Raw genomic sequence first — 27,070 nt, forward strand, 5'->3', positions numbered from 1 at the left:
GTTTTTTTCACAACCCGAAAGAAGTAAAACATTTTACATGTGAAAATTATTCATAGATGACTTAAGTAAGGTCACAAAATTAATGATTCACAGAACCAGGACTAGAATCCGAATCTCTCCCAAATTATCAAGTCTTTGCTTCTTCCTGTTTCGATGTGAGATGAGGTCTCACCAATTTGCCCAGGCGGGTCTCGAACCGCAGGCTCAGGAAATCCACTCACCTCAGCCTCCCAAGGCGCAGGATTACAGGCTGAGCCCCGAGTCCAGCTTCGATGTTTCTTCTGCTTTTCAGAATGCCTATTGTTCATTAATCATTTGGGTTGTAAATTTTCTCAGTAGTTCCTACCTTCTGAGATTTTTCACACATTTCTCCTAGAACCAGCAGTTGAAGATATTGTGTTATGAAATTTGTTTCTGGATTCTCTTTTTGCAGTAGTGTTAAGTGAATAGAGTCCATCACCACCTTGTGACTATATTGCATAACTGCACATTTTATTTTTTTTTGAGTTGGAGTCTCACTCCGTCACCCAGACTGGAGGGCAGTGGCCGCTCCCGGCCACCGCAGCCTTGACCTGCTGGGCTCCGGCGATCCTTCCGCCTCAGCCTTCCGAGTAGCCGGAATTACAGGCATGCGCTACCACGCCCGGCTGATTTTTTGATTTATTGTAGAGATGCAGTCTCGCTGCCCAGGCGGGTCTCGAACCCGCGGGCTCAGGCAATCCACTCACCTCAGCCTCCCAAAGGCGCAGGATTACAGGCTGAGCCACCGAGCCCGGCTAGTAACTGCACATTTTAAAAGTGCAGGGTTCAGGAAAATTTCACATTCATGTAAAGGTTCAATGAACATTTTTTATTGAAAATCTATAGATTGATGTTATGTACCAAGTATATCTAGTGCACATGCAGGTTTTGGCTGTATGACCAGGAAGATGTCAAATGTCTCTCAACAAACTTGTGTCTTGACGTCCCTGAGTCTGAGCTATTGAACAGGCATCTTGGCATTTCAGGTTCAGAGACAAAGAATGTCCTACGTGACTGAAAGAGGACAGGATCCTAAAAGATGTGCATAGACATCTCTAGTATGTGTCTCTATTTTATTTCTACTGTGGTATTAGATCATTTGTTTTTATTAAAACTTCTCTTGCATACTTTGGGAGTTTTTTTTTTTTTTTTCCTTTTTGTTTTGTTTTCCTTTCACTTGTATGGACCTATGTAATGCTAAAAATTCCTTAATAGTTTTGGTCTAGGAGGCAGGAAGAACATAGCAGGACTAAATCCATCATTGAGAAAGAAGCAGACAGCAATCACTGGAAAGGGGAGATATTTGATTATTTTTGCAGTTTGACAGTGTTCTGATTTTTGCCCATGCTCAGATATGATCACGGAGTGGCCTTGTTTTTGTCTCACTCCATCATGGCTCCAGAGTGATTTTGTGTAGTTTTTGTCTTCTGTGAAACTATTATGTTCAGCAGAACACACCAGCTAAGAGCTCTTGGATATCCTGTTTTCTATCTCAATCCTCCTGCTTTCAGCTAAAGACAAATAAATTCAAGCCATAGATGTTAATCTGCAATATCCAGATCTTCACTAATGCTGTAATTCTGAGAATCAGGAGATTTTCTAGAGAATACTGTGTGTGGTTAGATTAGAGTTAGTCCTTTGTGCTGGTTTTGTTATAAATTGTGATATGACTGCAGCAGTACCTAAAATGTTGGATAGGATGCAAACAGCCAAGTGTAGCACAGGAAAACACCAGCAAAATTGTTTTGTTTTGTTTTGTTTTTGTTTTTGTTTTTCTTGAGTTGGAGTCTCACTCTGTCACCCAGGCTGGAGTGCAGTGGTACGCTCACGGCCACCGTAGCCTCAGCCTGCTGAGCTCGGGCGATCCTTCCGCCTCAGCCTTCCAAGTAGCTGGAACTACAGGCACACTCCACCACACTGTGCTAATTTTTTTTTTATTTATTGTAGAGATGAGGTCTCACCAAGTTGTCCAGGCTGATCTCTAACCCGTGGGCTCAGGCAATCCTCTCACATCGGCCTCCCAAAATGCTGGGATTATAGGCATGAGCCAAGGCGCCCAGTCACAAAATTGTTTTAGGCTTTGAAATAGACCATGAAGCCTGGGACTTAGAACTAAATCCAGACCTTTAAAACATTCCAGTACATTTCTGGGTCTGTCTCAAAGGGCAAGATGTATTTTCTTTATTTGTTTGGGTTTTTTTTTGTTGTTGTTGTTTTCTGGCTTACTCATGGACCATATACTTGGCTGTTTATAAGGTACAGAAAAGAAGAATTTGCTGTAGTAGAAAACATTCCCTTGAGAGTTCCTCCAAAGAAAATCAAGGCTATGCCAAATTTGGTTACTATGTTTTAAATGGTTTGTTTAATCTTCAGAGCAGAAGTGACATTCCCATAAGAAGCAGTACCCTAGATAAGCACAATCCCCATTGGTAAAATAGCCTTCATTTTAACAGGAGTAATCTAATCAGGCAACTTAAGATGTTCAGATTTTCTCACTAGAGTTAAATAATTTCTACAAAGCAAACTGGAGTGTTTTTAAAAGAACAGAAGACAGACTATTATAGTAATGATCGTGTTGAAATTTGTACTCATTTTTGATGAGTAAGCTTTAGTCGATAAGGGTAAGATGATCTCAAAATAAGCATTTGATTGAGGGGGTTAAGGTCTAATATTTATAAGATTAAAGGTTGCAATTAATAATGTGAAGGTAAGAACTAGACAGAACCTCTAAAAGAAAATCTACCTTCTGAAATATTTAAGTAACATTTGTCAACATTTTGTCAATACAGTCTCTAAAGAACTTTTTTAGACATTTCGTTTCTAATTGCCATACTTAAATGTTAATGCTATATAGATATATACCTGGTTACATACCACATGGAGAAGCACATTTACACATTAAAAGGATAAAACATGTTCAATCCATAAGAATAGATATTTGCCTGTTTAGGGGTGATGTCATTCCTGTGAGAATGCATGTTTTACAGGAACAGCTATTAAATGTATCCCAACAAGATCAGATCAGATGGAAAAGGACAGGCTCACCAAATGGTTAACTCAAAGTGGTAGATATGATCTGAAGAAAATGCACAGGAGTATTTTGTTTTTCTGTAAGAGTAGACCATGGGGTATAAATAGTAACAAGATGAAGGTAAGAGGAAGCATGTTGAGAAGTCAGTCAGTCATCAACATGAAGTGTTAAAGTAAAATAGTAGGCATGATTAGAAGAACATAAACAGAAAGTAATAATGTGATGGGGAGTCAGAAAATTAGTTTGGTTCTACCAACTTCAGTGGAAATTTTCTACTCCCTGCAGCTTTCCGTTTTTAGAAAACACTTAAAAAACCTCAGTTTGAAGTCTCCCAATTGAATGGACACCCAGTGACCAAAAGAAGATGCTATTCAGTTATCAAGAGAAGATGATGTATGTTCTCCCAATTAAGAAACATAAATCTGAAGATCAACACCTTGGAATTTTACTGCTCTACTGGTTGCTTTAGTACCTGATAAGTTTCTTTCCTTAGAAGGATTTCCTTAGAAGGTGGATTTTTAAAATTTCCATGTTCAGGGAAGGAGAAATTACGTTGAAAAGCCTGTTTGTACATGTTTAATGATAGTCATAGCTGATTGCAGTAGAGAAGTTACCTAAATGCACGAGAGAGCCCATTATTTAATCCATAAGGAAGCTGTGTCCATCAAGGTTCATGGCAATTAATACCTTATGTCATGCAAGTATTAGAGTGTTTGAGAGCTTTGCCAGTTTTTGGTTCTTGAATTCAGTTTTTTCTCTCTACTTCTTATTGAGGATTGGGGATAGGTACAAGGAAGTTTTTGAGTAACAAGTAAAACCTTAAAGTATTTAATAACATTCTCAGTGAACAGTAGTTCTCAAAATAAACAATGACTAAGCATATTAAAACATGCTTATTGTTTTATACATGCTAATCTTGTTTCTGGCAGGCTCAGGAGAGGAGAATTAACTCAGTAATTTGAACTGATTTAAATTCAAAAAGTCTCATGTTCTGACTGAAATTAAATCTGTAATTATATAGCTTCCTTGATGATTTCTAGTTTTTTTTAAAGAGTAAACCATTATAAAACACTATTAAATCAGGATTATCCAAGGAAATCTACAAACAGGCTGTGTAGAATCTAGATAATTTTCTTAGATTAGATAATTGAGAGAATTTTTTTTTCTTTAGTAGGGAAAGGAGTAATTCTGGGGTCAGGAGTGATTCTGAGTTCAACATGTTACAGTGTTGGATAGTGGTAAGCGAAGAAGAGAGGTATAATATGGGAACTCTCATATAACCCCAAGATTATTTTTATAATGCTTTTTTTTTTTTTTTGAGTTGTTGTCTCACTCTGCCACCCAGACTGGAGTACAGTGGCATCATCACGGCTCACTGAAGCCCCAACCTCTTGGACTCCAGTGATCCTCCCACCTCAGTCTCCATAGTAGTTGAGACTACAGGTGTGCACCACCTTACCTGGGTAACTTTTTTTACTTTATGTAGAGATGAGAACTTGCTATGTTGCTTAGGTTCCCTAAAGAAATCCTCCCACTTCAGCCTCCTAAAGTGATGGGATTACATGTGTGAACTACCATGCCGGGCCAACAGCAAGGTTTTTAATTTATGCACAAAATGTAATGAGTGCTCCTGATTGGCTTAAAATTTCAATTGTTAGAAGTGAAATCTTTTTGTAAACAATGACTATACCAGTCTTTGTGTTTAAACATGAGTGCGCTTCTTTTAATCTGAAAAGCGTTCAATCATTGAAACATAGTTACATGATATTACTTAACTTAGGTGCAATAAACCTGGAAAGATGGATTTTCTTCCAGATGTTTTTGCTTAAACTTGTTAAACAAAAGTATTCTCACGGTAGTTGTAAAATAATTAAATTTTGAATGTTGACAAACCAATGGTTATTTTTATTATTCTCGCCTCATTTCTTTGAATGAGACAAATGACATATATTATTTGGAAGATTTTCCAGGAAACATGAAAATTGATTATACATAAAATGATATCTTAACCATTCTATTATTTCTAAATTGGGGCCTAAATTTGAGAAAGAAAAAATTGAGTATTACTAACATAAACAAGATCTAAATGCAATACTGTGTTTTTTTAAACATATCACAAGGAGCAAAGATTGATAGGAACTTTTAACATTAAAAAAATAACAAAATTTGGTTCAGGTTCAGTGAATCACACCTACAATTCCAACATTTTGGAAGGCCGAGGCGGGAGAATCACCAGAGCAAAGGTGTTCCAGACTAGCCTAGGCAACACAGTGGCACCTTGTCTCCTCAAAAAAAATTTAAAAAGTAGCTGAGGGTGGTGGCATATGCCTGTATTTCCAGCTACTTGGGAGACTGAGGTGTAAGGATCACCTGAGCCCAGGAAGTCTAAGCTGTAGTGAGCCATGATGGTGCCACTGCACTCCACCCTGGGTGACATGGTGAGACCTTGAGTCAAAAAAAAATTACTAAAATACATCAAGAGCAAGGTTAACAGAATAGATTGCTAGAAAAAGAAATGAATATCTGTTATCTGAGCACAGAGTAATGTAGTCATTTTACAGAAAATAAAACATTCTAATTTACTCATGTGTATTTACTGATGTGAAAATTTGCATTATGAGATTTGCCTTGCTTCTATGTATGCATTTACAAATATAAAGATACATAAATATTCAAATAGATAATAACTAATGCCTTAAAATGTAATTAACATATCAGTACATTAAATATAAGTCTGTATTATATTGGACTTACCATCCTAATAAAGTATAAAATGTTCTTAAAGAATATTCATGTTTCTTTGTAAATATTAAACCAAAGATGTACAATCATTTATATTAATTACCCTGTTCAACCATGCTGACAATTCTTTATATAAATTTTCCTATTCAATTACTGGTATGATTTCTTTCTCCTAACTACGCTGTGGCTAATACAAGCACCAAATTAAATTAATGCTAATTTGACATGATTGCATTTTTCATTGTCAATATATTATCTCAGGATTTGAATGAAAAAAGGCTATATTACAAAGCATGCTCAATATTTAAAAACAGTCACAACCTACATATACCAAGCCTGTTTGAAAACTAAAAATTAAACACATATCTTCAGGCTAAATATCGCAATCCTAATTAAAACCAAGTATAAGTATAATTTTAAGAAAATTAAATAAGAACTTCTTCAACATTTATTTAATTCTCCAGTGACCATGTAGATAATTGTTATCAATATCTGCAAAGATAATAATATTTAAACATTTGCTCTTCTGAATAGAGTCAAAAATTTGTCTATACGGAGACAGTTTCTTACTTTAAAAATCTTGGTAACATAGCAACAGTTTTTATGGCGATCACTGATGTGGGCAGATCTGTCACATCATTGCATGAATGCTTCTCACTCTTTACTCTCTGAAGATAGCACTTTAGCTGTGATAATTGGGAAGAATCAGAAATTACATAATACAGGATTATTGTCAATTCCCTTATCATATTGATATTAAATAATTTGGGCTAAAGAGCAGGTTTTCATCAACTGATTAAATAGTCCACCCAATTCTTCATTATCAAGAAGTAAATATGAAATATTTACAATTAGAAAGGTACATTCAAGCTCTCAGTGGGTTACAGGGCATGGCCACAGATACAATATATAAATATAAGATGCAAATATATATAACATATAGTTCTTGTCTGTACATAATTTCAATACATATAATTTATGGGAAAGAAAAAGTTTAAATTGTAGTTTTCCTCCCAAACCCCAAGGAATCCCTTTCTACCTGATACCTGATTTCAGCCATGTGCAGAGTCTTTTTATGTTAATTAAATTCTAAGGCACTCGAACTGGGAAAAATATTAGAGGCTGACCATGAGAGACTAACTCAGCTGAAGAAAGCAAGACTTGGGAGGTAAAGCAATGTGTGGATATCACAGAAGTATTGAAAATGTAAGGACTAGAATACAGATATTTGAGTACTAGGGCAGACCATGTGACAGATGCAAACTGAGAAACCAGTATTCCTTAGTGGTTAAGAGATATGATCCCTGGACAACCTGCTGACTTTTTATACTAGATTTGACATGTATTGGCTAAGTAAACTTGAACAAGTTAACTAATCCCTCTATCCTTCTGTTTGCTCATCTATAAAATGAGTTTGATAACAACAATGATAACCCCCTAAGACTGGAAGTGACCTTCACATGAGGTTCATATATAAGTCACCTAGAAGTAGTGGCACACTTAAGTGTTTATTCAGTAAGTAATTACTTTAATTATTATAGAACTTTGAACTTTGCTTTAGGGAACATCTTAGAGGACATCTTTTGCATCCTTTAGCTACAGTCAGCAATTTAAAAAAATTTTCCCTCCCAGATAAAATAATTCAGCTTCTGTTTAATCACATATAACAATGGGACACTTTGATTTCAGGATTACTTTGCAGTAAGTCGGAGCTTTAACATGATAATCTGAAGTACCTGGTGTTCAATGCATGTCTTCAGCCAAAAATTTAGTCTTTCTCTACTGGGTTTTACGAGAGGATTAAACCCCACAGAGAGTGATTTAAAGGACTATATTCTAAATACATTCGAGGGTTGTGCATACATAGTACCATTCTGGATGCATAAGAGGGACGTGAATTCATTGCATCCTATGGGTGCATTGGGGGATTTAGGAGTTAATTCTATTACGTAAATCTGGAAGGGCTGATTTAGCGTTCAAAGCTTGTCATTCCATTTTTTAAGTTTCCCCAGTACTTTTATAAGTGGTCAGCCCAGCATTATTCTGTAGTAATGGAAATGTGTGGTCCTCAAATGCTTGCTATCAATGGGCACTTAATTAATGGTGAACAGGAGATTGATTATCTTTTTCACTAGTATGTGATATGGACTGCTGAATTTTTAACATTAATATTTATACAATTTTCACTGGCGTTCACTTAAGTTATAGCAGATACTCATCCCTAAGGTCTTCCTCTTATCTCTCTCAAAGTTATACAGTCTGATTATGAAAGTACATGAGCTCTTGGAAACAGAAATATGCAAATATTCCTTAAAATATTAAATATTGCCTTGCTAATAACACCTGATGTAAGATAGCAAGGTTATGAGTATCAAGGACAACTAGAACTTTGACCCAAGTGTCTTCATTGCAGGCCTAGCAGAGACTGGATCCATCTCCTGGTTATTTGTCCAGTTCTAAATGTGTGGTTCTGATTGTGATATGTGTAGCTTCTTGGCTTCTTGGTCTGTGGAATTAATAAATTGAAGTTGATGCAAAAAGGTCCTGCCTATCTTATCCTTAATGAACTAGAAGTTGCTGCTCTCACTTTTCTGAACCTGACTCCTCACTGCCACATCATTTGCTCACTTCTGTTTGACAGTCTCATAACAATGTTTCTTATTGGTGGAGGCTATTTCATTTACCTGCTTCCTGGCATCAGAGGAATCTGGGAATGGAGTCTTCCAACTTCTTTCTTGGAAGTAAGACACATATGTTGGAAAATTAACAAAGTGCATGACACATCCACCAAATGGCCTGAGATAAGGATCTACACCATTGCATAAGTCTTAACAAATATGTAGCAAGATGATTAGAGTTTCAGAACAACATATATTAAAGGATTATTGCAAAGAGATTTATGAATGAATTATGTTGGAGGACTTGTTTCTGCTTCTTCTAGAGATAGAATCTGAGTCTGAAAATCAAAGTGTGGATTTCTGGTACCATTTCTCTCTTCAGATAAGAATGAGTTAATAAAAATTGATGTCAAAAAATATAAAGAAACGTCATTGTGTAATTTTTTAAAATGCTCAATAATTCCTCATCTAATTAATGTTGATTCGGTGAGAAGTTCTGTTTTTACCCTAATAAGGATGGATTTGCAATTCAAAACTTTGTGCAGGAAAACCATCTGGAGCTCATTAGTATCTCCAAGAATGACAATATTAAATACCAAGCAATGTGAGTTTTCATAGCTCAGCAAGTTTACAAAACTTAATGTTTTTCAAATATACAAATACTTTATTGATACACCAGCATTCTTTACTATCAAAATATTGACACAAAAAGTAGTTCATATCTTCATCTTTATGTAAAAATAATTCATGGGTCTTCAAGGAGGGATTTATCCTAAAATAATTTTTTTTTTCCTTCACAACAAATCCAGATGCTTCACTTTCATAACACATTTCAATAGTGCCTCTGCATCTGCCCAGCTACCATCTCAGTGCAAAGCTATAGTAACTTCTCACGTGTGTCTCCTTCAGAGCTTTCGTCAGTGGTTTTTCTGCTTTCATAAAACCTATTCCCCTAAAACCTACTGTTATCAAAGAAGTTAGTATTATTTTTTTAAATATTAAATCTATTTAAGCTGAATGATGATATCTAATCAGCTCCAACATAATTTATTTATTTAAAAATATCTGTTGAGTAACTACCATATATTACACAGTGTTATTCACAGAAAAATACAGCGTAAAGAAGACACAGTCTTTGGCTTCTGCCCTCATTGAGTTAATATTTGAGTTGAAAAGACAGATATTGACTCAAAAATTTCAAATTCAACGCAATATGGAGAAGAAAAGGGAATTAAAAAATGGTGCCAAGGAGAATTTATAAAGCTCTGATGGAGGAGAATTATGCTGGTTTGCATATTTAGTTTGACAATATATTATCTTGCATCTTAGATCAAGTGTAGGGATTTTCTAGTCAATGAAGAATAAAAGCATCTTATCATAGATTGTAGCATAGGTGAATGCTGTGGTGAGAAAGCTCTTTGTATTTGAGTAATTAAAAGTCTGTTAGTTCTGAAGGGTGGCAAACTTTTTAAAAAATTTGTTACAGATTCTGTTGTGTTCAGACTTCGCTATTCTAAATTAAGACGGAAAAATGAAAGTAAGTTCTATGTTTGTGTTACTTTAGAGCTGGAAACTAATTTACTTTCTGAAAAGCAAAACTAAATCCCATACCTTTAAATGTAAGTTCAGACATTTGGATTGAACACTTTTTCTTCCACTGTACATTCAATGTCATGTATCTTTCTTCATCTTCCATCGTGAGTGTGAGTGAATGTGTGTGTATAGGTGTTATGATCCGTAACGAGGTAAGAATAATAAACCTGCTGCTGATCAGAGATTCTCCTCAACTTGTCCTTTCAGGGCACGCAGAAGAGTTCATAGTTTCAGTTATTGGTGAAAACCTCAGAGGAATATATATATAAATTATGTGTATCAATTTATATATATATAAATCCTTACAAATCAAAGAGTACCAGTTCTCCACCACAGCAAAAGGACCTCCTTTTCTTGTTTAGGATCTTTACCTCCGTCAATTGCACAAGCTTCATGCAAGGTCAGCCCCTCTTGGAAAGCCCCAGCTGCCTCGGTTTTCATGTTGATAGTACTCATAAAGTAGACTAAACTCAGTAGTCTTAAATATTGAAATCCAGAAAAAGGTAAATGTAATCTGACTTAGATATTGAAAGAGAAGGCATGTTCATCTATTTTTGGTTAACTATTTTTAATGTTCAATTGCAAGTTTCAAAGATATTATCAAGATTGCACACTGCCTTAATATACCAGAAAAAAGTAATTGGAAATATGGGTTTTTTTCCTCCTGAATTCTGCCCTGCTTTTATTTATTACTTAAGATGAGTCTTAGAATGTCAAAAAATTGTCAGCATTTATTTTTCTTCTTCAAATTATGTGATTAAATTATTGGCATAATTTATAATCAATGTTTTAGAATAAGAACATAAAATTTCATTGTTCGGAAATTGCATTTTTACAATAAATATCAATATATTAGGGAATGTAATTCAAATTTCATATAAATACTTACACTAAAACAAAAGTCAGCTACGAATTATTTACCTCAGCTCTAAAGGTACATAATTACTATTCTCCTGACTTAACAGGTATGTTATTCAGAGAAATTTTTAAAGCACCCAATAACACAATCAATTCAATATGTGGTGAAGACTTGAGAAGTTATGTGTTATCTATGTCATGTGAAGCAAATGTTTTTTAAAGAACACATTTCCTCTGAGGTTTTCACCAATAACTGAAACTGTGAACTCTTCTGTGTGCCCTGAAAGGACAAGTTGAGGAGAATCTCTGATCAGCAGCAGGTTTATTATTCTTACCTCATTACGAATCATAACACATATACATACACATTCACTCAAAATCACGATGGAAGATAAAGAAAGATACATGACATTGAATGTACAGTGGAAGAAAAAGTGTTCAATCCAAATGTCTGAACTTACATTTAAAGGTATGGAATTTAGTTTTGCTTTTCAGAAAGTAAATTAGTTTCCAGTATTCTGTTCTATTGTGTTCTCGGACTGTTTAATTTTTTTGGTGTTTCTCTCTCTCTCCTTCTCTTTTAAGCATAATAATAATTTTAAAATATCAACCACTCTAATAATTTAAGAAACACCAATTTCAGGCACTATATAAAGTATTTTAACTATGTTCCTTCATTTACTCTGACAAAATTTCTGTAGGATCATCTCTCTCTCTCCCTCTTTCTCTCATTTATCAATGTGGTGCTAACACTTGCTTATGATATTTTGTATAGTATAATTTATTAAGGATATATTCTCAGGAAACGAATATATTAAACTAAAATTAATGATTTTAAATTAGTGAATACTTGGTGCCATTCACCTCCTTATTATTCATAGAATATGGCATTTAATTCTAATTTGTAATTCAACTTTTGGAAAACTTTAAAATATGTTCTTTACTAGGCCGACTCAAAATAAATTTTGCACACTAATAGTCAACATTTTAATTTATTGCTTTAAGCATACCCTCTACACATGGTGAAGCCATTCTACCACCTTAATGTGATATGGCAAAAATATATAAACAGAAGTGAAAGATACAAATAATCACAGTTATAGAAAATATCTATCCTGTGCTATTCCTTTCTAAATATATCTCTTTTGATAATTTTTCCACCTATGGAAATTTTACTTATCTTTTGAGTCCTTTCTCAAGCATCACCATCTTTAAAAATCCATTAGTTTCCCCAGAGAAATATTTATTTATACATTAGTCACTCCATCCCATAGCCTTTTATTACTGCACTCATATCACTGATTCATCTTAGAGTTACATATATGTGCCTATTTATAAAAAATTTATTGGGGCTTTCAAGTGGATTTTTACAAATCCCACATTTTAAAAGTTTTTTATTCACCCTCTACACTCAACTTTTGTTTTGCTTTTGGAAACTAGAGATTTTAAAACTGACAACCACAAAATGTAGTGATCTCTGTGCAGAAATTTTTTCACACTCTGTTCTTCGATGTCTCTTTGAAGGCAAAATGTGTAGATTTGTGGCTACCAGATATTCAAGTGGCACATACTAATATCCACATTTTGTAGCTTTTGTTAATATTAGTAAAGTGGAGGTAAGATATATTTCATATAATTAGATTGACAATTGGAACATTGTGACTACAGATTTTCATTTAATTTTGTGATTGTATATTTGTAAATCTTTTCTTATATGTTGGAAATTCTGGTTACCAATGATAGGAAGAAATTGCATAATGACTGTATCCCACTAATACAATAATTTCAGAATTACTGTATAAATGTTATTACTAATAATATAATTACTCAAAAGAGATTAAAATATTTTTGCAGGTTTTATAATTTAATCCTTAGTATATATTCCATGAGCACACACAGTTAAATTATGTTCTAAAACCACTTCAAATAATTCCTCTCTCTATGGTGAAGTTACAATACCTACTTATGTTCCTTTTCTCCATTTTCCATTCTATTTTATGCATCACTGTCTTTTTCATTTTGCTTTAACTTCTTTTATAATTATATAAAACATTCACATGTTTTCAGAATCAAACTTACAATATATGGTAAGGTACTTCCAGAGAAATACACCTTCCATAAATCTAGCTCCCTTCATAAGATTTTACCATTTTATATTTTTATCTTTTTAATGTTTACTTATTCTCACTTGTTTGTTCTTCCAAATAACTTTATAATACATTTTGCAGGCTCTCTCACCACAAACAACAACAACAACAGCAACAAAACCTGATATAGCACTTCAGTATCCTATTATGTCCTAATTTATCAATCAATTTAGGGAGAATTTATCTTTATGACATTTAGTCTTCTTATTCCAGAACACGATTGTATTCACTTTATTCAGTTTTTAGTTTTTCTTCTTTTCCTCATGTTGGCTTGGAGCAATTGCTGAGTTTATGTTTTCCTTTCTTTTTGTGTATTTGTTTTTGTTTGGTTAGCTACCCATATGTAAGGCCTTCCTTTCATCCGTATTTTTAAATGGTTATGGGATTATACAGACATTTACTTTTGTATGTTAATTTTATAACTGTAGCTACTAAGTAATTATTGTTTATGAGATTGTGAGATTTTTAAAATTTTGATTCTTTTGGTTTTGCCAAATATGTACTCATATTATTCTTAAATAATTAACTGGGTTATCTTGTCTGATTGCATTAGATATCTACTAAACAATATTTAATATTAAAGAAGATTTGGGATATCATTGGTTTTTTGTAAACTTTTGCAACAAAACTTTAATATTTCTCAATTGAGTAAGATGATAGCTTCATTAGACATAAAACTATTATGTTAAACAAGTATCTACTTGTTCCTGCTTTTTGAACATAAAGGTATTGCATTTTATCAATTTCATTTTTCTATCTATTGAGATGATGATACATTTTCTTCTAGCTCTGTTAGTATGATATTGGTGGATTTCCAATATTGAATAAGGCTCGTATTTATAGAATAAACCCAACATGGTTGCAATATATTCTAATTTTTCGTGCATATTTAACATTTTGTAAGACTGGTTGGTTTTGATGTTTTTTATTTTCACATTTTTTAATTCTTATTTTTTGGTTATAAAAAACTGTGTTTTAACTTTTTAAAGTTAAATTATATCATTTTCTTACCAAAGAAAACACAGGATAATGAAAGTGTTATTTTCTCCATAATTCTAAGTCTTAGTATTCCTCAAGTTCATGTTGTAAAAGTCATACTGTACTGCTTATGAGAAATAATTTACTCTGAGTTGAATTTCAACTACCTTTTTCCTTCTTTATTTTCATGTTTTCTGATAGTTTATATTTTTAAAAATAAATGTGACATTTTAATACATGTGTTTTGTTTCTTGAAATTTATTGCTTGCCATTATCAACACATCAAACATTTAAAAAATGATCTGATAAATGCAAGGTATTTATTAAATGAGTTCTGATAAATTTTATTTTAATATCTTTGTCAATGCTTTTATGAGAAAAAAGGTGCAAACTCTTTCTTTGAAATATTATTCTGCAGGGTTTGTCATGGTCTTTCTTGACAGAGTTTGGCAACTTCAATTATTATATTGGGCTTAAAATGTATTTGGAATATAGATTTCCGTATTAATAATTCAATTTATTGACTGAACAATAAGAATAGTCACAGTTATAGAGAATGATTCTATCAGTTATTATGATGCACTTGTATAAACTATATAAAGTTTCTTGCAAAATATAGATGTTCATTTATTCAGAATAATTATTCATATAATTTTATAAGTCAGTGGCCACCAAATCTACATTTTCTTTAATTTGGCAGAGATAAATAATAAAATATGTACTTCAAGGACTGGGTGAAACTGTTTACTTTCTGTATAATTATATCATTTCTTGAACATAACAATCACTGAATGAACACTCTTATCTTGAACCTCTCAATGTAGATATATGGAAAGCAAGCCAGTTCTCATTTTTATAAAGTTGACCATGTAAGAAGAAGCAATAATGTTATTCCATAGGTAACGAAGTACGTTAGAATTTTTAAAGATGAGAATAGCAGGATATCTGAAATTTTTGTTCTGATTCATACTGCATCCTTAGTAAATGAAAAAGCTTCAAATGATTTGTAAATATTAAATTAAACTAATGGTTAATTAGAAAGTGTTTATTTATGTGAATATAAAAGTATTATGTAAATGCATATGTATTTCATGAGTATGTGTTTGGAGAATTATTAGGTGCATAGATTAAAATTATTTATTTCTACTAGTTAATGTAAAATATTAGCAGTTTAAGATGGCATAACATGTATCATAGCTTCTGACCATCCAGAGTATTATAATTCTTAAATAAAATGAATGTACATTTTTTTCTATTTCCTTATCCCTTATGCCTTTAATTGCTTAATACTCTTTGAAATATTAAAAACTGATATCTTATACAATCCTATCAATATAACTACTGTTATTTCTTGGAAACATACTTTTAAAAGCTAACTTACGTGATTAATATCTTAGATTATTCAGTGATGTTGCACCGGTATAAAATCTTATTGGGAATCTCTGGAACAGTGAATAGTATTTTGGCTTTGGCTTTGATCTCCTTGATCCTGATGGGTAAGTTAAATAATTTTTTAAAATTTATTTTTATTATAGAGTTGTGGAGTACAAGTGCGAATTAACTATATAAGCAGGCTGCATAGAGGTGAATTTTGGGGTTTCTATCTGGCCCTCACTCCCCCTTGGGAGTAGACCAGGTACCCTTTGTGTTGTTACATGCTCCCTACTGTCCTCTCTCCCTTTCTAACAGTGCCCATACTTGTTCTAATGTGAATAATGTTTAGGGCCCACTTATGAGTGAGAACATGCAGTAATCAGTTCTTTGTTCCTATGATAGTTCACTCAGTATCATGGTCTCCAAATCCATCCAAGTTGCTCTGAAGTCCATGATTTTGTTCTTTTTGTGACTACATAATACTCCATCATGTATATTTACCATATTTCTTTATCCAGCCCACTTTCAGTGGGCAGCAGGATAGGTTCCATGTTTTTGCTATTGTGAATAATGCCGCAATAAGCATTCATGTGCATGTGTCTCTTTGATAGAGGGATTTATGTTCCTTCTGGTATATTCCCAGGAGGGGAATTGCTGGATCATATAAGAAGACAATTTTTAGTCCTTTTAGGAATCACCACACTGTTTTCCTTAGAGGCAGAACTAGTTTGCATTTCCACCACCAGTGTAGAAGCGTTTCTTTTTCTCTGTACTCATGCAAGCACCTGTTGTTTGTTTTGACTTATTCATGATAACCATTCATGGTGAGTTAGGTGGTATCTTATTGATTTGATTTGCATTTCTATGATAAACAGGGAGGCTGAGTATTTGTTTATGTGCCTGTTGGCTGCTTGTATACCATCTTTTGAAAAGTGTCTGTTATGTTCTTTGCCCACTTTTTCATGGGGGTTTTTGTTTTTTTCCCTTTTACTTTATTTGAGTTCCTTGTAGATCTTGGATGTTAGGCTTTGGCCAGGTGCATAATTTGCAATTTTTTCCCCATTCTGCATGCTATCTCTTTATTCTCTTCATGGTTGCTTTTGCTATGCAAAAGCTTTTCATTTTGATGAGGTCCCACTTGTCTATCTTAGCTTTTATGGCATTCACTTTTGGGGACTTGATCAAGCTTTTGTTGCCTTTTCTGATGTGCATAAGGATGTTTCCTACATTTTCTTCTAGGATTCTTATTGTTGGAAGTCATATGTTTAGATCTTTGATCCAGTTTTAGTTTATTTTTGTATATGGTGATAGATAAGAGTCCACTTTCATTCTTCACCATGGGGTTAGCCAGTATTCCCAGCATCATTTGCTAAATATAGTCTTCTTTCCCCGATGATTGTTATTGGTGGGTTTGTGGAAGATGAGTTAGTTGAGAGACTGAGTTTTTGCTTCCAGAATCTCTATCCTGTTCTATTGGTCTATGTGTCCACTCCTGTAACAATACTATGCCATCTTGGTTACTGTAGCCTTGTAAAAAATGTTTAAAGTATGGAATAATGATACCTCCTGCTTTATTCCTTTTCCTGAGGATCGTTTTGGCTATTCGTGATCTTTTTTGTTTCCATATAAATTTCTGTATTGTCATATCCAGGTCTGTAAAAAGTGATGTTGGTAATTTGATGGGTATTGCATTGAATCTATAAATGACCTTGAGTAGGATGGGCATCTTGACAGTAATGCTTCTTCCAATACATAAGCATGGAGGGTATTTTCCATTTGTTTGTGTCATTCTTGATTTATTAGAGCAGTGTTTGGTAGTTCTTGTTGTAAAGGTTTTTCACTTTTCTGATTAGGTGGATGCCAAGGAATTTCTTTTTTTTTTTCTCCTTACTGTTATGAATGGGATTGTGCTTCTTAGTTGGTTCTCCACCTGCTTGTTGCTGGTGTATAGGAATACAACTGTATTTTGCAAGTTTATTTTGCAGTTAGAGGCTTTAACTAAAGTTGTTTATCAGTATGAAGAATCTTTTGATTCCCTAGTGTTTTCTAGGTACAGAATCATATCATCCACCAAGAGAGATACAATAACTTCTTTTCCTATTTGGATACCCCTGATTTCCTTCTCTTGCTTGATTGCTCTGGCAAGGACTTCTAGCACTATGTTGAATAGGAGGAATAAGAGTGGGCAACTTTGTCTTGTTCTGGCTCTTAGAGGAGATGCTTCCAGCTTCCCACTGAGCATAACGTTAGCCATGAGTTTATCATAGATGCCTCATTGTTTTGAGGAATGTTCTTTCTATGCCTAGGTGTTCAAGGGTTTTATCAAGAAGCGATGCTGGATTTGTTGAATGTTTTTTCTGCATTAATGAGATAATCATATGGTTTGTAGTAATTACATCTATTAATGTTATCAATCACATTTATGGTCTTGTGAATGTTGAATCAGCCCTGCATTCTGGGATTGAAACCCACCTGGTCATGTTGGATGTTTCTTGAGATGTGTTGTTGGATCCAATTTGCTAGAATCTTGTTGACAATTTTTTCACCCAAGTTCATCAAAGAAATTGACCTGTAATTATCTTTCCTGTTGGTCTTTGCCAGTTTTGGGTGTCAGTATGATGTTAGCCACATGAAATGAGTTGAAGAGAATTCCGTTATTCTTGATTGTCTGGAATACTTTGAATACGATTGTATCAGCTATTTCTTATATATCTGGTAGAATTCATGTGGAAAGTCATCTGGTCCACAACTTTTTTTGATGGGGAGTTTTCTTATGACTGAGTTGACTTTCCAGGCTGTTACTGGTGTGTTTAGAGTTTCAATTTCTTTTTGTTTCAACCTTGGGAGGTTGTGTAATATCAGAAAGTCCTCCATTCCCTTTAGATTTTCTAGTTTATTTGCCTACAGCTGTTTATAGTAATCTGTGATGATCTTTTGAATTTCTCCAGGGTCAGTTGTGACTTCACCTTTTTCGTTTTGAATTGTGTTTATTTAAACTTTCTCACTCCTTTTTGTAGTCAATCTGGACAAAGGTCCATCGATTTTATTTATCCTTTCCAAGAACCGGCTTTTGGTCTTGCTGATTCTTTCTATGATATTTTTGTCTTCTATACCCTGCAACTGTGAATTTCTCTTAGTGACTTGGATTTTTCTGCTGAAATTAGGATTTAGATGATCTTGCCTTGACAACTCTCTTAGGTGTGACATGAGCTTATTTACTTGTGATCTTTCTGTTTTCTTGATGTGTGCATGTAATGTAATGGATTTTCCTCTTAACACTGCTTTCGTGGCATCCCAGAGATTCTGATGAGTCTTTGTTTTCATTTGTTTCCAGGAATCTTTTTATTTCTGTCTTGATTTCTGTATTAACCCTGAAGTCGTTCAACAGCATTGTTTAATGTCTACGTCTTTGTGTGTTTTGGAGGGAACTTGGTGGCAATATTTATTTTTATTCAACTATGATCTGAGGATGTATGGTATAATTTTGGTCTTTTGAAATTTGTTTATGCTTGATCTATGTCTGATAATGTGATTGATCTTGGAGTATGTTTCATGTGCTGATGAGTAGAATGCATACTCTGTAATTGTTTGATGGAGCGTTCTGTAGATGTCTATTACATTTATTTGATTGAGTGTCAAGTTAAGGATTCAGATCTCCTTGTTGATTTTTTTGCCTTGATGATCAGTCTAGGATTGTGAGTGGGGTATTTAGGTCTCCAACTGTGATTGTGTGAAAGTCAGTGTCCTTTCTTATTTTACTTATTTTTCTTTTTTTCTTTTATTTCTTTTTTCTTTTTTGTTTTTTTTTTAAAGATGTGGGGTACAGCTCAGGATTAGGTATACAAATTGTCATTATGCAGGTACCCTTGTTGATGAGGTGTGCCCCTGCCTTCCCTCCTCTGCTAATCCCTTTTGTATAGTATTGTGATAATCTTTCAAGGTCCGCTTATGAGTAAGAACATGTGGTACTCTGTTCTTTGTTTCTGTGATAGATCACTGAGTATTATAGATTCAAAAACCATGCAAGTTGCTGCAAAGTTCATAATTTTGTCCTTCTTTGAGGCTGCATAATATTCCATTGTGCATATGTACCACTTTTTCTTTAATCCAGTCCTCTTTTCATTGGGCAGCAGTGTTGGTTCCATATTTTTGCTATTGTGAATAATGCTGCAATAAACATGTGTGTGCAGGTATTTTTTTCATAGTGTGATTTGAGTTCCTCTGGATATATTCCCAGAAGGGGGATGGTAGTGTCATATAGGTCAATTATTAGATCTTTTAGGAATCACCAAACTGTTTTCTACAGAGGTTGTACTAGTTTACAGTAGTTGTTTTATAAAACCTGGTGCTCCTGTATTGGGTTCATATAGTTTAAGATGGATATTTCTTGTTGGTGGACTGAGCTAGAAAATCATAATTAAATAAAAATATTAATGGTGTTTACTTTTTTCTTATGCATATTTTAATATTTATCCATTCCTTCTTCATCACATTAACCAAGATTTAATAAAGAGCACCTATGTGTAAAGCTCTATACAGTGTACTTCACAGTGCTATGTTTAATTAGTCAAACCAGGTAAATAGCTTGTCCTCAAGTGGCTTACAGTCTAATATGGAGAAAGGTGTGTGTGTGATTGGAATCATTTTTTCTAAATTGTCAGACACTTATATAGAATTTTACCATTTTACCATTTTCTTAAATATTTTATATATGTTATCTAAAGTTGTGCTGTGTGTTCTTGCCTTTGCGCAACAAATATTTACTGAGCAACTTCAAAACTTGAAATGTTATTACAAATTTCACTAATTTAAAAACAAATTTTCATTGTGACAGATCTCTTATGCTAGTGGAGGAAACAAGTGTTAAATAATTATGGAACAATATGCTAAATATAGGATTTGAGCTTTCAGCAAAATATTAAGAAGCTTGGGAAAAAAACTGTACTTTCTAGAGTAGAAACTTTATTTACTGTTGTATCACAGTTCTTAGGAATACCTGACACAGAATAAACCCTCATCAAACATGTGCTCTATAAATGAATTGATTTGTAATATTTGAAATTATTGTTCACTAATAAATATAAAACATGTTTTAGTTATTCTTTCAATAATTTCTTGTTCCAATCATCAGAATAATTCCAAAGCATGTGACTCTGATACATTACATAGAGAAAACATTTACCTAACTATAAAATAATCCTGCATTTCAGTTTCTCAAGGAGTATTGCTAAAATGCCTGAAAGAAAGTCACTCTAATATCACCCAGTATGATGACATTGGAGACTTGAAAGTGAATAATGACACAAGAGAAAATATAGTTAAAAAGGGCATGGACGTCTGTGTTTCAAAATCTGCTGAACAGACAGGTATGTCTTAAAGCTTTGGCCTATACTAGATTTGATCTTTTGGGCTCTCTAAATTTGCAAAAGCCTATTGATCAGGTATATGATACATTAAATTAACAGATAAAGGTTTACTACAGATGAAATAAAAATATGAAAAGTGCTTACTTTTTTTTGTATCTTTTAGAGTTTATCCATTATTCATTGCATTAACAAAGAATTAATAAGGAGTAACTGCATATAAAGCTCTAGACACCACAGTGCTATATTTAAATATGTAGTCAAAGCAGATAAATATCTTCTCCTCAAGTAGGTTACAGTCTAATAAGGAGAAAGGTGTGTATAGGTATGAGAGAGAGAGAGAGAGAGAGAGAGAGGGAGAAGTTTCATTCAAAACTTGATTTATATATTTTTAATTATTTTGCAAGGGGGGGAAAAATTGTAAACCAGAAATAAGAAGTAGACTCTGCCCTCCAGGAATTTAAAGTCAAGTTGACACAGATTTATTAATAATTTTTTCTAAAATATAGTTTAAAGTCATTATGTTTAACAAATTATGTGTTATGATTTTAAGCTTAAAAATTCCAATCATACAGAATTTTATTTAATTAATTTATTTATTTATTTGAGTTGGAGTCTCACTCTGTCGCCCAGACTGGAGTGCAGTGGCCGCTCCTGGCCACCGCAACCTCGACTGGCTGGGCTCCGGCGATCCTTCCGCCTCAGCCATCCAAGTAGCTGGAACTACAGGCACACGCTACCACGCCGGCTAATTTTTGATTTATTGTAGAGATGAGGTCTCGCCAAGTTGCCCAGGCGGGTCTCGAACCTGTGAGCTCAGGCAATCCACTCACCTCAGCCTCCCAAAGCATGGGATTACAGGCTGAGCCACCGAGCCCAGCTTCATACAGAATTTTAAAGCACTCTTTTCTACTTTCAAATACTTTAGTTTAACTTTTCAATATTTAACCCCTTGAGCATTTTGACATTTATTTTATTGTGTGATATGATGTAGTGACTGTCCAGATAAATTTATGTTATGATTATCAAGGGATTTTTTTTCTAATCCATGAGGCTGTTACCCCCTTTATCATATATGAAAAATTCATATATTTCATGATCTATTTATTGTGATTCTTTTACTTTGGCTTATTGTCTGTTTTATGTGCATAAGTCTCAAGTCAATTGTAATATTGTAGCTTTTACTAAATATTTTATTGTCTGATCATCTGTAATGTCTGTCATTATGATGGGTATCATTGTAATGATACTTTTGTTAGGTAAGGCAGCTTTAGTACGTAAACATGGAATCTTATACATGCCATTAAAGATTCATCAAAGTTGGTATGACTACTGTATACCAAACTATACAAAGGTATTTCCTTTTTTATATTTTAAAAATTGAGGTAAAATTCATAAAGTTAAACATTTAAAAGTGAACAATTTAATGGTGTAGAATATTTAAATGTTGTGCAACTTCTATGTGTATCTAGTTGAAAAACTTTTCCCAAAATGTAATCTTATCCATAAAAAATAAACAAATGACTCCTCATTCTCCTTTCCCATAACTTCTGACAAGTACTAATTTTTTTTTGATCTGGATTTACTTATTCTGATTTTCATATAATGGAATCATACAATATTTGGCCTTTTGCATGTGGCTTCTTTCACTTAGTGTATTGTTTTCAAAGCTCATTCACATTGCATTTTATTTCTTTATATGGCTGAAAATAAATAATAATATAATTTATATCTGTGTGTGTGTGTGTGTGTGTGTGTGTGTGTGTGTGTGTGTGTGTATGTACATAACACAATTTGTTCATTTATCTGTTGATAAACATTTGAGTTGTTTACACATTTTGGCTATTGTGAAATGTGCTTCTATAAATATATGTGTACAAGCCTTTGTGTGCATACCAGTTTTCAATTTCTTGGGTATATACCTAGGTGTGGAATTTCTGGGTCATATGAAAATGCTTTTTGAAAACTCACTGAACTGTTTTTCATAGTAGCTGCATCATTTTACATTCCCACCAGCAGTGTAAGAGGGTTTCAATTTTTCCATGTCCTTGTCAACACCCAGGTCTATTTATTGGATTTTTTACTATTTAAAAAATATTTAAAGGACTTGAAACCAATAATAGTTGTTTATGTTTTAACAATGTCTCATACTTTATTTAGAAAAGAAGACTAGACCAATAATCTTCTTTTTAAAGTTCCCAATGCTTACTTTAGCCATCTTAGTAATAAAAAATACACTTTTATGTTATATGATTATTATAATTTTAAAAGACAAACAATAAATAGATGATACACAAATATATTACTTCATTTGGTATGTTCTCACATCAATTCTGTGATAAGATTATTTGATGTGCACATTTCTAAAATTTTGATAAAATTCAATTTATCTAAGCTTCTTTTTTTTGTTTGTGCTTTTGGTATCATGTCTAAGAACTGATTGACAAATTGAACAATATGAATATTTACCCCAGTATTCTTTGATGTGTGTAGCTACGGAAGTTTCAGTTCTGTTTGCTTGGTTGTCCACTAGTAATTTAACAGCGATGTCTTCAAACACCTGGAATAACAACAATAACAATGAAATCTCTCAGTCTTTGCAAATGGGATCTGCTTGTGTGCAGGCCCACTCCTTCAATGCTCACCCAGTTTGTCCACAACTATACCTTAACTTTCATTTCTTGATTGTACAGAACCTGAAGGTCAGTCAGAGGTGAGTTCTTAGAACTTTCTTTTGTCATTTCTGAGCATGCACTGAGCCCAGGGTATAAGCCTGGTCTTGCAGATTTTCAGAATTTTGTGTAAGATATTCAAAGCCCTTCTTCCCAGAAGTATTTCATTCCCCAGCCTTTTCTTTTAATATTTTTAGTTAGTCTATTGTTTTTCCCAACTCTTATACCTTGCTCCAACTGACAATGACTAACATGTTTGTCTTTATTTTATAAAAATATTCCTGGGTATCCTCCTGGCAGACATAAATCCTCTTTACAGACAAAATGGTGGATAGTGCTAAAACAATTCAAGACTTCATAGATGCTCCTAATTTCATAGAAATTCATGGAAGATACACTCAGTAAAGTGTTGTCTGTAAGTTTCAAGTATAACACCTAACTGATCAAAATCAAAATTACTATTGATAACAAAACTACCCTTTTTCTAGGCCAGACCAACTGCCTATAGTCAGCTCTTTCTTGAGTGAGCCTTGAGAAGAGCAAGAGAGTTTGCATTGGACCTTAACAGAAAAAGGAGTTCCAGATCAGATAATCTCTGATAAATTGGTGAAGAAGTTACAAAACTAAGGTTAGATAGATGTCACCAGTGGCAATCTTCTCCACTTCTCTTTACTTCTGGAGGATCCTTACCTTCTGCACCTGCCTCTGTATCCACTAGTTGCTGGAACCTGCACTCACATAGGAATACAATGGGCATGACAGAAGGCTGCTCCTAGTAGATCACCCTTTTACCACCTTAACTGTTGTATAACCTCAAAAAAAAAACAATGCTGACTAAAGTCACCACTAGTGAGTGAAGGCTAACTATAGACTGTAGAGAGCTAAATAGAATTATTCTTTTTATCTTTTTATTAAAACCCCATTGGATGTCATTGCTTTAATGAATTACCTAAAACACAGTGTGGGTAAGTGGAATTGGGTGTATAGACTTAGTTAATATGTTTTGCTCAGTAAAACAAAATTGCAGGAAGATTTATAACACTTTGCCTTCATCTTCACTTGGTTGCCTCACTTCCTTGCATGTATATGTTGAAGTCCTAATCTCCAATGTGAAGATATTTGGAAATGGGGTCTTTGGGAGGTAATTAGGATTAGATGAGGTTATGAGACTGTGTCTTACATGGTTTCAGTTGCTATAGCAAATTACCATAAACTGGGTGGCTTATAAACAGAAATAAATTCTTTACTAAAGACTGGAAGACTGATTTCACAATGTCATCATTGTCAGATTCTGATGAGGGTCCTCTTGTCTGTCGCAGACTGCCAATTTTTCATTGATTCCTCACATGACAGAGAGAAAAAAGAATCAAGCTCTCTTGGGACTCTAATCCTGTTCTGATTCTTGTCTATTCCTAATTATCTCTCAAAGGCACCGTCTCCTAATACCATCATATTGAGTGGTAGAATTTCAACATATAAATTTTGGGGCAAACAAATATTCAGTCTGTAACATTTCAGCCCTGCCCTTCCAAAATTCACATCTTTCTCACATGTAAAATTGAAAAGATAACAAACTAGGAAAAAATATGTGTGAATTATATTTCAGAAAAGATATATTCACAACATACAAAGTACTTTTATAACTGAAAACCAAAAGACAACTCAATATGAAGATAAGTAAAGGGTATAAATAAACATTTCTCAAAAAACTATAAAAGACCAATAAGCACTTGAAAGATGCTTAATATGATTAGTCATTAGAAAATGGGAAACCACAGCCACAGTGGAAAACCACTAAATCAAACAAAAAGAGGAAATATTTACAGTTCTGAGGATGTTGAGAAATTGCTTATACACTGCTGGTAGGAATGTAAAATGTTGCAACACTGGGAAAACAGTCTGACAGTTCCTCAAAAAGTTCAACAGAATTGCCATATAAATCAACATTCAACTCTTGTGTAAGTACACACCCATGAGAATGGAAAACCATATATCCATACACAAATGTGTACATGAATGTTTATTGCAGCAGCCTTCAGAATAGCCAAAAAGTGAAAACAACTCAAATGTCTCTCAATGAATGGATAAACAAAATGTGCTACCTACATGCTCTGGAATATTCTACAGTCATAAAGTAGAATGTAGTACTGATTCTTGCTACAACTTTTATGAACCTTGAAAACATTATGCTGAATGAAAAAAACATATAAGAGGCCACATATTTTATGGTCTCTTGTATATGAAAGGCCCATTCTGGTCAAATCCATAAAGACATAAAGCCGACCAGTGGTTGCCAAGGCCAGGGGCTCAGGGATGAGTAGTGATTGTTTAGTGTTTATGCTCTGCATTTTGCATTAATAAAAATGTTCTGAAATTGGATAGTAGTGATAGCTGTACAACATTGTGGATGTACAAAATACCTGATTAGCACTATAAAATGGCTAAAATAGTGAATTTTTTGTTACATGAATTTTGCTTCCATAAAAAAGAGAAAGATTTTAATGGGTCACAAGTTAAAATTGTTATATTGGCCTTCACTTATATTGCTATATATGCCTCACTTTTTCCCAGTATTATGCTAAAATTGTTAATATTTTCCATTGAGAATACCTAAATTTAATTTTAATTTAAGAAAATCAAAGAACGTGATGATTTTATAACTATAAAGAGGTTGAAAATAAACTGTTATTAATCTTGATATTATTTATCAAGAGAGAAAAGACATGCATGCAAAACTACAAAGGCAAAGATTCTAAAACTTTATGTGGATAAATTCCAAGTAAGTGGTATAATATAATATATTATCTAATCTCTCAAATACCACTAATGAAATATCAATTTTAAGTTGTATGTGCCATTGTAGTTGGTATAATAGATCTTGGCATCAAAAATTTCTTTGTGTCTAAATTTTTTTATTTTTCTAAATTATTTATCTTAATTTCCAAAGATTATTATTTATTATTTACATTTTGCCCATCTTGTGACCCCGAACAGTTGCTATGAGTGATTTTATTATGGGTCTACTCTTATTTTTAGAACACATAAGTCAATTTTCAGAGATGCATATTTAATTTAATTTTATTTTGTTTTCTACATTTCCCTGTAGTACTGTGCCCACCAGAATGGCTCAAATATCAAGAAAATTGTTACTGGTTTTCTAATGAGATGAAAAGTTGGAGTGACAGTTATATGCATTGTTTGGGAAGAAATTCTCACCTACTAGTCATACAGGATCAACTTGAAATGGTAGTTGGTTTAATGTCAGGGTTATGTCATTGATTCTTTGCAGTTAAAAATAGCTTTTCTCAAATATCTTTATCTTTTTCTCAAATATCAAACATCACTAAATCACATGAGTTTTGGTTACCAAGTCTTGGACACCCTCTCAAATTCTGTACTAGAAGTGAATGCCTTACTTTGCTCATGCTAGACCAGGCCAGGATTCTTGTATTCAACTTGCGAGTATGTGTGTGTGTGTGTGTGTGTGTGTGTGTGTGTGTGTGTGTGTGAACAGAAATTGACAGCCTAACAAGCCACCTAATGAAGCTGGAATAGCAAGACCACAAAAATCCTAACTTCAGCACAAGAATCCAGATCACCAAAATAAAAACCCTAATCCAGGACATATAAGACTTAAGATATTACAAAAAATCGATGAACAAAAAGCTGGTTC

At 33.6% G+C, this 27,070-nt stretch overlaps 1 protein-coding gene across 2 annotated transcripts in view; it reads left to right on the plus strand.

Moving 5' to 3' along the window:
* The first annotated feature begins 11,247 nt into the window (after nt 1–11,247).
* Nucleotides 11,248–27,070, plus strand: part of KLRF1 (killer cell lectin like receptor F1) — an 18,911-nt gene continuing 3,088 nt past the window's right edge. The window contains exons 1-4 of one of the 2 annotated variants that reach the window (XM_008049089.1): nt 11,248–11,332; nt 15,386–15,484; nt 20,573–20,728; nt 26,504–26,643. In XM_008049089.1, coding sequence (XP_008047280.1) covers nt 11,248–11,332; nt 15,386–15,484; nt 20,573–20,728; nt 26,504–26,643 — 480 coding nt within the window. The remainder of the gene's footprint in view (nt 11,333–15,385; nt 15,485–20,572; nt 20,729–26,503; nt 26,644–27,070) is intronic. The other variant, XM_008049090.1, reaches the window with a different exon arrangement.

This window comes from Carlito syrichta, unplaced genomic scaffold, assembly GCF_000164805.1.
Source record: "Carlito syrichta isolate Samal-C Ts95f unplaced genomic scaffold, Tarsius_syrichta-2.0.1 Scaffold130505, whole genome shotgun sequence".
NCBI lineage: Eukaryota > Metazoa > Chordata > Mammalia > Primates > Tarsiidae > Carlito > Carlito syrichta.